Here is a 13,740-nt window from a genome sequence, read left to right on the forward strand (position 1 = left end):
TATGCTGGTCCTTTGCTGGTTCATGTTGGTCCTTGACCAGCAACATGACCAGCAAAAACCAGCAAAGGACCAGCTTAAACCAGCTAAGGACCAGCATAAACCAGCAAAGGACTAGCTTAAACCAGCATCAAAACATACCTACCAACATATGCTGTTTTTTTCACCAGGGATGTAAATGCAGACATCAAATAGACGTCTCAGAGATGTACATGTGCTATCAGGTCTGGTAATGTCAATTTATGGTTTTTCACTTTCATTTCAAGATGATTTTTCACTTCAAAAACTGTACATCTAACAGTATATTTCAAATGAAATGTCTCATTTGATTTATTACAGTTTTTAATAGTGCAAGAATTAGCTATATAGTATTCACTGAATCCCATTTTCATCATGTTTTCCACCAAAATCACTGTTTGTTCTTTGTCAACTACTCTCTGAAGCTTGACTTTAGATGTCAATTTCATTTTTAGAAGTAAGAAAAATCTTTCATCTTTGTTGTACACATTTTCGGATGCGCTTTCAAGTGGGCTATTCTGTCCTCGACTTTGTGCAGGGTTTGTTTAATGTCCTCACCAGGAGGTCTCTGCTTGTTTTTGACACTTTGAATTATTTTGAGGAAGTGTCTGATTGTGTTTGCATACAAAGAATATTATAAAAGCCAGTGGGGGTTTAGTTGACGTGCTTTGGTGATAATGTAAAATGTGTTCAACGTAATGGAAAACATGACTAATTAAGCAACTCAGTCATTAGCTAGTGACGTTTTGAAAATTTCATCTATCAAATTGGGGATGAAACTTTGTTTCGGTTGGCAAACAAACCATAAAAAGGAATTTGATTTCATTTCATAAGTTTCAACAGCCAGTGTAGGTCAACTTCCGAACTTTGTTTAACCATAACAAGAGTGTGTCCATAATAAAGCACAGTGGAAATGTGTACTTTATTGAATTTGTATGAATGCAATATCAGATACATTTACACAATTTTACTTGTTAAAAAATGTTTGAAAAATAATCCAGTATTGCTTTGTGAATATATATTTAATGTTAATTCCAAAAACATATATATATTTTTTTGTTACAGCAATCTAAACTAACAGTATGCATGCTTGAAATGTTTAGCTTCTTAAAAGGTTGTGCCGTTGAATTGCTTTTTTTTTAGTATGGTATTGATCCAGTTGATGTGTTTTTGGGAGAGAAAAGTGAACACAGTTGGTTTTTTGGGATTACCACATTCTTTTGTCCCTGATACTACTCCAACTACGTTTTTCTTACATTCCAGAGGTCCACCGGAATCCCCCTAAAAAAAAACACAAGACCTTCTTCCTTTAGACAGGTAAATGGATGATTTCAAAGAGTCTGCAACCAGCCATAAATCAAAGACCACAATATGACATACCCAACAGGTGCCTGTCTTTTCTTGCTTGCCTCCTGCACACAGCATGTCTTCGGTGATCACAGGATGTCCATTGTAGTAGAGGTTGCACCGCTTCCGGAGCATCACCATCACCTCTAACATTTGCAGTTTATCAGAAGGTTTTGAGTCTTTCACATTAGTAGTTCCCCAACCTGTCACAACACAATTTGTTCCAAGTGGAACATCTTTTTCCTTTTTAGGGATTTTTTGGGGTTTTCCTTTCACTTTTTTGTTTAGCTGCAGAACAAAAGGCAACGCACAAAAGCAAACTGTGAAGAAAAATCATACGTTCACCATGTCTACAAAATAACCACATTCAGTTCATTACCTTAATGAGCATGATGTCATCTTGTTTAGTCTCCGCATTGAATGTTTTAGGGTACTTATAACTGTGGATGCCAACACGCTGAGCGCCTTTACTCACTTTACTCAGAGACAGAGATCCTATGAGAACTGTCACAGATGAAGTGGGTGTTCTGAAATAGAAAACTAAATTTAGTGTGTTTAGGTGCGGATACTTTATTGTGAATACCTTAAAGGGGTCATCGGATGCTAAGTTCACTTTTCCATGTTGTTTGAACATTAATGTGTGTTGGCAATGTATGTACAAATCTACCGTATAATGATAAAAATCCATGCAGTGGTTTTTAATTAATCTGTAAAAATAATATCCCCTTTTTCAAATCGAGTCATTCTCAGATGCCTGTCGTTGTGGTGTCACACCTACAGAGGCCGCTCCCACGATAGTTGATTGACATGAGCTTCTTACCTCAGATCAGCTGTAACAGTCCAACCTCCATGTTTTGATGCCGGAGCAGAAATATAAGTTAGACAAGAATATCTCTGATTGCTTGATGTAATAATGAACATAGTGGTCGTCATTTACTCCCGACATCTGAGCCGCTAAAGATGCAGTGGATTACGTTTGTTTGTGAAGGGAATGCGCCTCCCGATCTACATATATCCGTCTATGTTCGCGCAAATCATTTGTGATCCAGCTTCACTTACAGCAGAAGTGAGTATAAGTGTTTTTTTAAGAATCTTTGCGATCGCCTTTCCTAATAATGTACTAGTTAGCAAGTATGTACGCATGTAGCGGCTAAACACGGCTAAATGTGGCTATAGTAAACATGCTCGTCACTCCACACAGAGAAGAGAGGGACGGGGCGAGCAGAGCTCATTTGCATTTAAAGCAGCCAGAACGGATTTTTGCAGAGCTGATTTTGGTAAGGTAAAAAGGGTGTTGTTTTACACAACCATTGAGAATTTTTAACCAAAGTATATTATAGACTTTTCATTAAGACCCTAAAGAATCATATCAACTTGTGGAAAATGGGCATCTGATGACCCCTTTAAACGAGAAGTTCACTTCCAAAATGAGAATTTACTGCTAATTTACTCATCCCCAGGTCATCAAAGATGTTAATGTGTTTCTTTTTTCAGTTGCAAATAAAGTTTTTTGAGGAAAACATTCTACAGGGTTCATACAAATACTGTAAAATGAAATTCCAGGGCTTTCAAGGACCTTTCAAGCACTACTTTTTTGTTTTTTAAGGACTTTAATCAGAAATCTCACTTGTCAAACAATGTCTTCTTTTTGAATTCTAAAAAAAGACAAATTGGTAAATAAAAATACACTATAGGCTAAAATAAAAGTGAAGCACATGCAAAGTATTACTGCAAAGAACATTATTTTATATCAGGAAACAAAAAGCGCAAATCATACACGATCCGATTGGAATGCTTCAAAACAGTGAATCATTTTGGGACACAATGGTTTAACTGATTCAGAAGTTCAAAAAGCTCAATTTCACCCATCACTGCGTACTTTTTAAAATCATTAATAATTAATCATTATTATTTTTGCTAGTGAATCGCATTAAATAAATGATCGAAGTCACAAGTTTGAATCAATTGGAGCGGTTCCACCATAAATGACTCAATTGATTCGGTTTATCTGTTCCTCTGTTCCCATCTTCAACCATGTTTATGCGACCCCTTAAGAAAAAGACGTTTATTCAAGTGTGCTATTAGTATACTTCTTTTAAACTAAAAATAGGAAAGTGTACTTTTAGTCTACGTTTAACGTTCTACGTTATGTATCTCTCAAAAATTGACTTTATGTACTTCTCAGAAATATACTTAAAATGACATTTAAGTATACTTGACTTAGTATACTGAGAAAAAGTCTAAATATACTTGAGCTATATTTATGCTCCTAGAACCTGTGTTTTCACTGTTATGCGGTAGGGGGCACTAGTACACATCTTCTGTACAGAATTTCCAAAAAAAAAAAAAAAACCCAAGTGAAAAAGAAACTAAAACAACAAATGCTTCCACATGTAATCTAACAGGATCATCAGACATAAAACAGCATCAAAACCGTGTAACATTGTGGAATAAAATGTCGACCTCTTTTTTTCAGGTTTTTGCTCAAAATGTTGTTTATTTCTTTATTTTTTATAAAACTCACCCACATTTAAGTGTTTAAAAAAAAGAATGCATGACGCTAGAATAAAATGTTTTTGTTTACAAGCAGATATCCTGTTCTTTCTATTGATGTTTTTTATCTCCAGATATTAATTTAACAAAAATATATACAAATTAATATCTAGATAGGGACATAGTAGTATACTTAAAGTATGATGTAAATTTCACTTGAAGCACACTTACGAGTATACTTGCAGTATAAAGCTACTAAACTACACTGTAAAAAATAAAAAACACAATTTGTTGAGTCAGCTTAAAATAATTTGTTAACCTGCTGCCTTAAAATTTAAAGTTCAGTCAACTAAAATAAGTTTATTCAACTTGAAATGTTAAGTTGTACTAAGTAACAAAATTTGAAGTTGATTCAACTCAAATATCTAAGTTGTCACTTAGTATAATTTAACATTTCAAGTTGAATAAACTTTTTTTGAGATGACTGAACTTAAGATTTTAAGGCAGCCAGGTTACAAATTATTTTAAGTTGACTCAACAAATTGTTTTTTACAGTGTCGTTGGCTAAAAACTCTTTGGTTGACACACGTTATTTATTTATTGTTAGGCATATGGCCTGTTAGTTTTTTTTTTTAATTTATGCAATATACTGGAGCCAAACCTGAGAAAGTAGACCAGAATATTCCACTGCGTTCCTGGACATGCAATTTGTGTATTTGTAATTCATAGGCGGGGATTATGCTAATTGTGAATGAGCGTGCACTAGCACCCTTTTTACTAATGATTGGAATTCATTAACATGCACAGGTTTAATAATCAAATTGGATGTTTATGAAGCATTTGTGAATCCGGAGGAAAGTTTTTGGGAAGGTCTGTATTACGCACAAATTACTGAGAATTTACTCATGTATTTACTGAATGAGGCCCATTGTTAGTATTGCTACTTAGCTCGTTAGTTTTATGACATTAACTGAAAAAAGTAAAAAGATATGTGTTTTGAATTGTTGAATTTTGCGTGAAAAGATGTGTGCTTATCAGTGATAGGAATAATGGCGTTATAAATAAACGGCGTTACTAACGGCATTTTTTTTCAGTAACGAGTAATCAAATTACTGTTTCTCCAGTTATAACGCCTTTACCGTTACTGACAATGAAATGCAGCGTTACTATAATTTATTACAGATTATTATTTATCTTTCAGTTCATCTGAATGGATGTGCATCATACCTGTATTTGATGAACCGTAAACTCTAGTGTAAAGGCACATGACTAGCCGTCGCTTTGTCTCACACACATGCAAAGAAAGATACAGCGTGAGTGTCAAAATAACGGTGTTCCTTCGGAATTCTTCAGCTTTTAACAGCTGCCGGTTTCTCCGGGAGTAGGCGGAACTAATGGCTGGCACTCACCTATTATCGTCCCTGTTTTGATTTCAGCAAATCACTTCGAGCGAACACAGACAACGTGATTAATATTCATGAACCCAGCAGCTCATTAATCCTTAGTGCATTTTATATTGTTATTAGTAGTAGAATTCATTGTAGTTTTGTTATCTTATCAGTATTTTTTTTTTTTCCTCCTTTTTTATAGAAACACTAAATGATAAACAATATTTTAAGCACCACCACCAGTCCTAAGTTCAGTCAACATGACAAATATGCATTCACATATGGTTATTCACTGTCCACAGCAACATTAAAATAAATTATAGTAGATTAGTGTACAATGTTTTAATAATTTTAATAATTTATTTTATTTAGTGTCCATTTCATTAATTTGACATATTTATTATTGGGGACATCCAAGTTATTATTAGACATATTTGAGTTTTTTTTTTTTTTTTAACACAACAAGTACTTTCCCTGATAGTTAGTTCGTTTTATAATGATAATTATGTAACTAGTTACTAACTCTACTATTTGTACTATACTATTTGTGAGAAGTAACTAGTAACTATAACTAATTACTTATTTCATAGATATGTTGTCTTTCAGTAACTCAAGCACTTTTCTAGCAACTCTTCAGGAATGTTGCTATTTTCAAGGGTTTTCCAGGCTTTAAATTTCAAAAAGTAAAATTCACACATTTCAAGCATTTTAGGGACTTTTTTAGGGATTTTTTTTCCATATAGTGGACTTTTGCAGAACTGTCAAATTGCAGTTTCAGTAGTGCTTATTTATATATTTATATTCTCCCCTGAAAATTATATTATGCTTCACATAGATTGTACAAGTAAATAAATAAATATTAATTACAAACTTAATATAAATAAAAATGAATCAAATAATAATTGTATCTTTAATTTGATAATTGTGATATTTGTAGATTTACATTTCTTTTTTTGAAAGATTATATTATACTTCAGAAAGATTTGAAAGTGGTTGCCTTACATTTTACAAAATGCTGCAGTTAAAACCCACTGGTTGTGAATCAGGATTCCTCCACACACATGGGCTTCATCCTTCTGAATGGACACCATCCAGGGTAGAGGTTTTTTTACATCTTTGCCTCCAATAATGGACACCTCAGAGCATACTGGAACAGATTCAACAAAAACAAACTGATGAATATGTAGCGTGAACTTTTTAATCAAACTCTGTGACAAGTAAATAACAATTACCTGCCACTTTGAAAAAGGTGAACGCCAGGAAGTAATACACAATCAAATATTGGCAAAAATCCATCTTGCTGCCTGTTCTCAGCCAAAAGTCAATGTGTTGTCTCAGACATCCAACAATGTCAAATGTAAGAGTACTGAGGAAATAACTGGTTTTCAATGCACATTTTGGTTACTTTGTGGTCAGAGCAACATCAAAGGGTGTGTGCGTGTGGGAGTGCTTGCTTGCAATGTGATGCGTCTGTTTTTGCATATTTTAACAGGTTCACATTTACTTTCATTTATCTGTTTAAAGAATACAAAACCAAACGAGAAATGCAATTATATTGCAATAATTACCTTATGATCTTTCTGTAAATGGTGTTCATATGAGAGCATAACTTTAAAAATAAAAGTGCTTTAAAGCTGTGGGTGAGTGGTAAAATCTCTGCTGACTCTGTGGCATTGTTGATTAAAAATGAAAATAATTTTGACCTATATCTCAATTTACATTGACAGAAAGCCACTTTTATAGAACAGCAACTGTTGTCCCTAAAGACATCCTTACTAGCAGATTGTATTTTACAAACTACTGGGACAAGCTGTTATTTTCTGCAGTAATCAACAATATCGATGTTGTAGATCGAATGTGAGAGTCCACCTTAGAGTAAACAGAAAACACTGCAGCATTATTAGATTCTTTCCAAAGTCTCCCCTATTAAAATGAGTCTAAGAGGGGATCTTTGTGACATGAGTTCAGACATGTGTCTTGAAAAGAAAAGTCTCATCGGGGGACATGTAGCCCTCACCGAAAGATTGATGTGAAGCTAAAGTGACTAACAGTTTTTCACACCTTCAGAAGTAAAGCAGAAGCTTCAAAGCAGAACGCACGGGTGCAGTCTCCTGCTGCGCCCACCTTACAAATGTGTGAATCACAGCTGGAGATCCAAATGAAGAAGACTCAGAGGTTTTCATGTCAAGACAGAAGAAATAATAGATCTATAGAGTGAAAAATGAAACCGCTTTTATAAAAGCGAATTACCATACTTGCAAATGAGAACATTTTACTTTCTTTGACATTTACAAATATAGAGCTTTTAGAAAAATTATGCTGTAAAGAATTTCAGGGTGACTGGAAATTATATTATTGATGTTCACATTTATATTTATCATATAATAATATGATAAAAACGGTAACTCCTGAGGTATAGGAGGTGATAAACAGGGGGTAACACATTACAAGTAATGTGAGTTACGTAATCAGATTACTTTTTAAGTAACTAGTAAAGTAACACATTACTTTTTAATTTACAAGAAAATATCTAAGTTACTTTTTCAAATAAGTAATGCCAGTTATTTTTTTCCAATTTATTCATTGAAAGTGCTCCTGTCCCCATGTTGAGAGAAATCAGGAGTAAGAAGTGAAATGTGAACAATCATTAATTAATCTTACAGAAAACATATTCAGTTTTCTTCAGAATGAATAAAAACAGTAAAATGTAACACAGAATATGACGCAAACCAGCAATAATTAAATGTTAAATAATACAAATATCCTTTTTTGTATTTACTCCCATTTTATTAACCAGTGTCTTTGCTGCTGACCTTCGATGATCGAATTCAACCATACTAATAAGCAAAAAAATTCTCAAGATAAACTAACATTTGTTTTTATTTTGTATTGCTGAAAAGTGTTGAACTTTCTTCTTCTGCGTTCTACTGTATCGACGTGAATTTACTTTCCTTCAGCCTTAGGCTTTTGTTGTAAATTACTTTTACGTTTGACAAAAACAGAAGTTTTTATATTAAAAACAAACAAGCAAGCCCTGTCCCGATTTAAAAAGTAACGCAAAATTAACGTAACATTTACTTTCTATAAAAAGTAATTAAGTAACTTAATTAGTTACTTTTTTAGGGAGTAACAAAATATTGTAATGTATTACTTTTAATAGCAACTTTCCCCAACACTGGTGTTAATTCTGTTCAAATCAAATGACTTTGGGAAATCGAACCGTTCATTCAGCATAGAAAACGAAGTACATATTTCCATATGTTTAAAATGTGGTGTTCTTGGGAACAAACAGACCCTGACACATTCTTCCAGATGATGCTGGCCAGATGTGCAATCAGATTTGAGAACACCTTTTGAACATCTGCTGATGATCACCACACAGAGCTAATGCGCATCAAAATATTACCATGACAAAAAGTATTCTTGTATCTTCATAACAACGTGAACGTGTTAGTTGCCTTGCTGTCTATGCAGGGTCAGAAAGCTAATTTGTTTTTCAAAGACGAACAAAGGTCTTATGGGTTTGGAACGACATGAGGGTGAGTAATTAATGACAGAATTTTCATTTTTTGGGTTTACTTATACAACACGCATTGGCATCCTGTTGAATTGCTCTCACTAATTGATTTCCCCAGATCAGAGAAGAACCTTTCTAATCTTAATCCAATATAGACTCAAGAAGCACACAGCTCCTCTGTCAGCACACCAACACAATACTGGATGTGGGATTAAAACCCCAAAACTGACAGGAGATCCTCAGGGGCTGTCAGCATTATTCAGGCCACATTACACATCTGTCATAACGTAACCGCTGGCAACAGTTATTGCCTCCATTACAAAGGCATCATCGGATTGGATGGATTTCAAAAGCGGCTAAAAGTTTCATCAGCGATGAGAGGTTATTAGAGCCAAGTAATGGGACTCTAATCTTAAGTAAATTGAATTGATCGTAATTAGCACACGCCACACGATTCAGTACCACACAGACATCCCTTTAAAGATCTTTGACTGTGAAGTGTTTTTCTTAACCTTGATGTTCTTGGAATTCCGATGTGGTTTTGTGTTGTTGAAAGATCTAACAATCAATGAGCGCCTTTCTAAAGCGTGTTGCACAGATGCTTTCGTTAAGATGAGGGATTCACAAATGAATACATTTTATACTTCAATTTCCCATGAACTACTTTCTGTGGCAGTCTTTAGGCCAAACATGATAGAGGGTTTGCACATACATCATGGTTTGGGCAGTTATTCAGATGTGCAGCCATACTGGAGATACTCGGATGTAAACAACAGCATAAATTGCACGGTCAGGGTATTAACGAATATGTTGTTCTGCTAATGTATTCTGTCTAAACCACTGAAAAAATGTGTAGAAGTTGTTAAATCATATAGAAAAGGACTTAATAAGCAAGAAAGGGTGCAATATTTTGACAAACTAAAGTTAATAGGTGGTAAAGATATGTATGAGCAGTATTAATTAAAATATTATTCCAATATTTCACCTACCTGACCAGAAATTATAAGAACACAACTGTTGTCAAGATTCTGGAAATACTTTGTTCAGTTTGGCCAACCACTCATGCCTTTTGTTCCTCAAAACTGTTTTTTTGCACACTTCTTCTTGATTTGTTATGACTTTTGGCAGTCTATTACTCTAAATGTTTTAAAATTATAAGCTACACTCTGGGTTATTTTTTCAACCCAGCCTGTTGGGTCATTTTGTTGTCTTATTTTTTCCAGCGTTGGGTAGTTTTAGTGTTACCCAGCTGTTCTGTTATAGTGGCTGGGTTTACTTAAAGGAGAACTCCACTTCCAGAACAACAATTTACAGAAAATGTACTCACCCCCTTGTCGTCCAAGATGTTCATGTCTTTCTTTCTTCAGTCGTAAAGAAATTATGTTTTTTGTGGAAAACATTTCAGGATTTTTCTTAAATATAATAGAATGGTATGGTGCCCCAAGTTTGAAATTCCAAAATGCAGGTTAAATGCGGCTTCATACGATCCCAAATGCAGTTGTAAACTATCCCAGCCGAGGAAGAAGGGTCTTATCTAGCGAAACAATTGGTAATTTTCATAAAAATAATACACTTTATATACTTTTTAATGTCAAATGCTCGTCTTGTCTTACTCTTCCTGAACTCTATGTATTCTAGCTCGAAACAGTTAGGGTCGAAAAACTCAGACCATATTTTCTCCCTCAACTTCTAAATCACCCTATATCGTTGTTTTACCTTTTTTTTTTTAAGGGTGTTTGATCTTCTTTGCATGTTCACTTTGACTCGGTCGGAACTTCTGCAGCGATGTTGGATGATTTTTGAAAGGATTTTTGAAGTTGAGGGAGAAAAAATATGTTTTTTCGACATACCCTAACTGTCTTGAGCTGGAATACATAGAGTTCAGGAAGAGTAAGACATTTGACATTAAAAAGTATATAAAGTATATTTTTTAAATAAAAATTACCAATCGTTTCGCTAGATAAGACCCTTCTTCCTTGGCTGGGATCGTTTACAATCGCATTTGGGATTGTTTGAAAACTGCATTTTGAAAGTTCAAACTCGGGGCTCCATATCAGTCCATTATATGAAGAAAAATCCTAAAATGTTTTCCTCAAAAAACATAATTTCTTTACAACTGAAGAAAGAAAGACATGAACATCTTGGATGACAAGGGGGTAAGTACATTATCTGTAAATTGTTGTTCTGGAAGTGGACTTCTCCTTTAAATTCTCTTCAGGAAGAATCCTCCTCAGCGCCGCCGATTTGGTGGACTTCTTCAGTGAAATTAAGGTTTGTATATGTTTTATTTAAGTCTATAAAGTCTTAACTGTGTTGTAAATGATTTTGTTTTACGCAACGCATCATACAGTGACGAGATGTCAGTCAGCTAAATGCGTCAGCAACGGTCGTTTTGCATTGAGGGAAACGCCTTGCCTTGCATAACATAAACTGATTTATTCGTTATAATACTGATTCAAATTAACTCTGCTGTTAAAATATGTTCTCAAAACTCTGTACCGTTCGTTTATGGGAAGGTCATTCGTCAGTCACGGCATCTTTCAAACGTGATGCGGCGGTTTGAAATTCGCAGTTCCCGCGCCGAACAACATCTCATCGCCAGCTCAGATTTCAGCGACACACCGGCACGAGAATCGGCACCATTTCGTTTAAAAGGATAACAAAGAACGGTTCAGTACACTTTAATTAAAACGTTAGAAGGTCTCCGTTCAAAACTACAGCCAGTAGGCACTATTAGTTCAGTGAATGTCTGTGAGTTCCCCATTCATAAACTCTCAATGACTTTCTTTTAAAGTCATTAAAAGAGAAGAGAGTATAGGAGATCTTTTTAGCATGTTCCTTGTTCAGATCTGCATGAATGGAAACACATTTAGCACACTACAACTCATCTATACAACTATGGTTTGTGCTTTTCAGCTGATTAAATTGGCTGTGCTCATGCCTTGGCAGAGAAAGTCAGAATAATCAGGCAGCTTCAAATAAATGCCCTTGATGCAAACCGTGTGGTGTCTTTTTCATCAAGGAATTCTTGTGCTTGAAGGCGTAATTACAGAGCTCAAGCACCTACAGAGTATTTATTCATGGACGTGGAAATCCAAGAGGCTTTATCTAATTCATGCCTTTGGCATGACAGCCATTACTTAAGAGGCTATTCCCCGAGATCTCCCAAAAATCACTGGGGTATTTATATGTTTGTATATTTATTTGCTGAACCTAAAGTGATTTGTCAAAAGGACGCTTGTGAAAATGGCCTGTAGAGACAGTGATTCAGCTCATGGATCTTCTCTGAGGACAAAATGTTTTCATTTCATGGCTGAGGAAACTTGTAGTCCATCCAAATATGAAATTTTTGTCATCATTTACTCACCCTTATGTTGTTCCAAACCTCTTTGACTTTCCTCTTTCTGTTGAATGCAAAAAACGTATTTTAATGAATGTTTTGTCCGTCTTTGTCCTTACAAAGAAAGGTGGCCAATGTTGTTTTGGATTTTAAATATCTGGACAAGAAGACGAGATATTTTCATTAAGGAATGAATATTCTGATATTTCTATTTATGATTAATGCATCCAAACCCATCTAGAACATTTTGTAGTGAAATGTTCTTGTACAGATTTAATAACAGAACATGGAGAAAGAATAAAAGCAAATTAGTTGTTTTGTGTTCAGTCAATGAAAGACAGAACTGCTAAATAGAATGTCACAGTGACATGCCACAGTGACAGCTCTATACACCTTCATTCCTCTCAGTTATTTTTGGCATGTAATTAATTTGTATTTCAACCTGTCATAGTCAGCAATTGGATTAGGTTACACAAATAAAATGACACGTCCAAGTGAGTCTCACAGACATTCTGAGTTTCAGTCCATCTGAGGTACTCACTTATTGAACAAACTACAGTTAGTGATTAAGTGCTAATGTGTTTCCACCAATGTAGATCCAGCAAGGCCCTTGTTTGCATCACCTAGGAATTGGTTTCCTTTGGGAAATAAAATGACAGAATGGTGTATCAATCGACTAAATGAAAAAGAAGATGCGGCACAGTGGGGAGCAGCTACCTGTGACAGGTTTGTGACTCATCCATCACTCAGCCTGAAGCAAACAACAAAGTCAATTACTCCTTAAGACAATGCATGAAATCCAACCTAACTGAAAACAGCACGGCTTTCTTGCACTTTTGGTGGAACATGGCTGAAACTCAATGTGACAGAAACATAACGTGAATATTTACGTACACAGAAAGTGTCATGTCACTCATGTTCAGCTTTGAAAACAGGAGTCAAGACAGTGTACGAGTACAATACCATTCATAAAGGACAGAGGAAATGCTCTGAGGGAACAAGAACACTGCGCTCCACCCTCAGCTATCCATGTCCCTTGTTTGGTTAAAAAAAGATCTGATGAATTATTCATATGAGCACAAAAAAAAGCTGCTGTGGAGACCTAATTAATGATTGATCATTGGACTTCAACATTCTCAATATGCACTCAGATTAATAGAAGTCCTGCCAAGAGTGATGGTTGTGGACCGCTGGAGTCAATAAATCCCTAATACTAAGGATTTGTTCCAATTTTAAATTGATTTTAGAATGTCAGAATTCATTTTCATCTTTACTTGTTTCCAGATTCAGGATAAAGGAAATGTTTCAGCTGACACTGTCTGAGAGCAGGACTGTGCCTAAAGCTACAAACCTTTACAAACTTCATAGTAAACTCTACAGTAACTGTAGTATATTTATTTGCTGAACCTAAAGTGATTTGTCAAAAGGACGCTTGTGAAAATGGCCTGTAGAGACAGTGATTCAGCTCATGGATCTTCTCTGAGGACAAAATGTTTTCATACACTGTAAAAAATAAAAATCACAATTTGTTGAGTCAACTTAAAATAATTTGTTACCGTGCTGCCTTAAAATTTTAAGTTCAGTCAACTAAAATAAGTTTAGTCAACTTGAAATGTTAAGTTGTACTAAGTAACAACTTA

General features: G+C 34.9%; 1 protein-coding gene across 1 annotated transcript; it reads right to left on the bottom strand.

The window, feature by feature from the left end:
• Window positions 1–941: 941 nt before the first annotated feature.
• LOC127152263 (granzyme K-like) lies at window positions 942–6,598 on the bottom strand. Its single transcript, XM_051092836.1, has 5 exons — window positions 6,476–6,598; window positions 6,246–6,390; window positions 1,742–1,889; window positions 1,396–1,650; window positions 942–1,296 (listed from the first exon to the last, which is right to left on the bottom strand). The coding sequence occupies exons 1-5, from the start codon at window positions 6,537–6,539 to the stop codon at window positions 1,123–1,125; spliced, it is 786 nt and encodes a 261-aa protein (XP_050948793.1). The 5' UTR covers window positions 6,540–6,598; the 3' UTR covers window positions 942–1,122.
• Between the last annotated feature and the right edge of the window lie 7,142 nt (window positions 6,599–13,740).

The sequence above is a fragment of the Labeo rohita genome, chromosome 21 (assembly GCF_022985175.1).
Source record: "Labeo rohita strain BAU-BD-2019 chromosome 21, IGBB_LRoh.1.0, whole genome shotgun sequence".
Classification (NCBI taxonomy): Eukaryota; Metazoa; Chordata; class Actinopteri; order Cypriniformes; family Cyprinidae; genus Labeo; species Labeo rohita.

Bases quoted from the DNA above. Each gene is read 5' to 3' on its own strand.
- LOC127152263 (XM_051092836.1), bottom strand. From the start codon at position 6,539: ATGGATTTTTGCCAATATTTGATTGTGTATTACTTCCTGGCGTTCACC. The intron at 1,651-1,741 runs GTAATGAACTGA...TTTGTTCTGCAG, and splicing joins ATGACATCATGCTCATTAAG to CTAAACAAAAAAGTGAAAGG. The intron at 1,297-1,395 runs GTATGTCATATT...GTTTTTTTTTAG, and splicing joins AAAAGACAGGCACCTGTTGG to GGGGATTCCGGTGGACCTCT.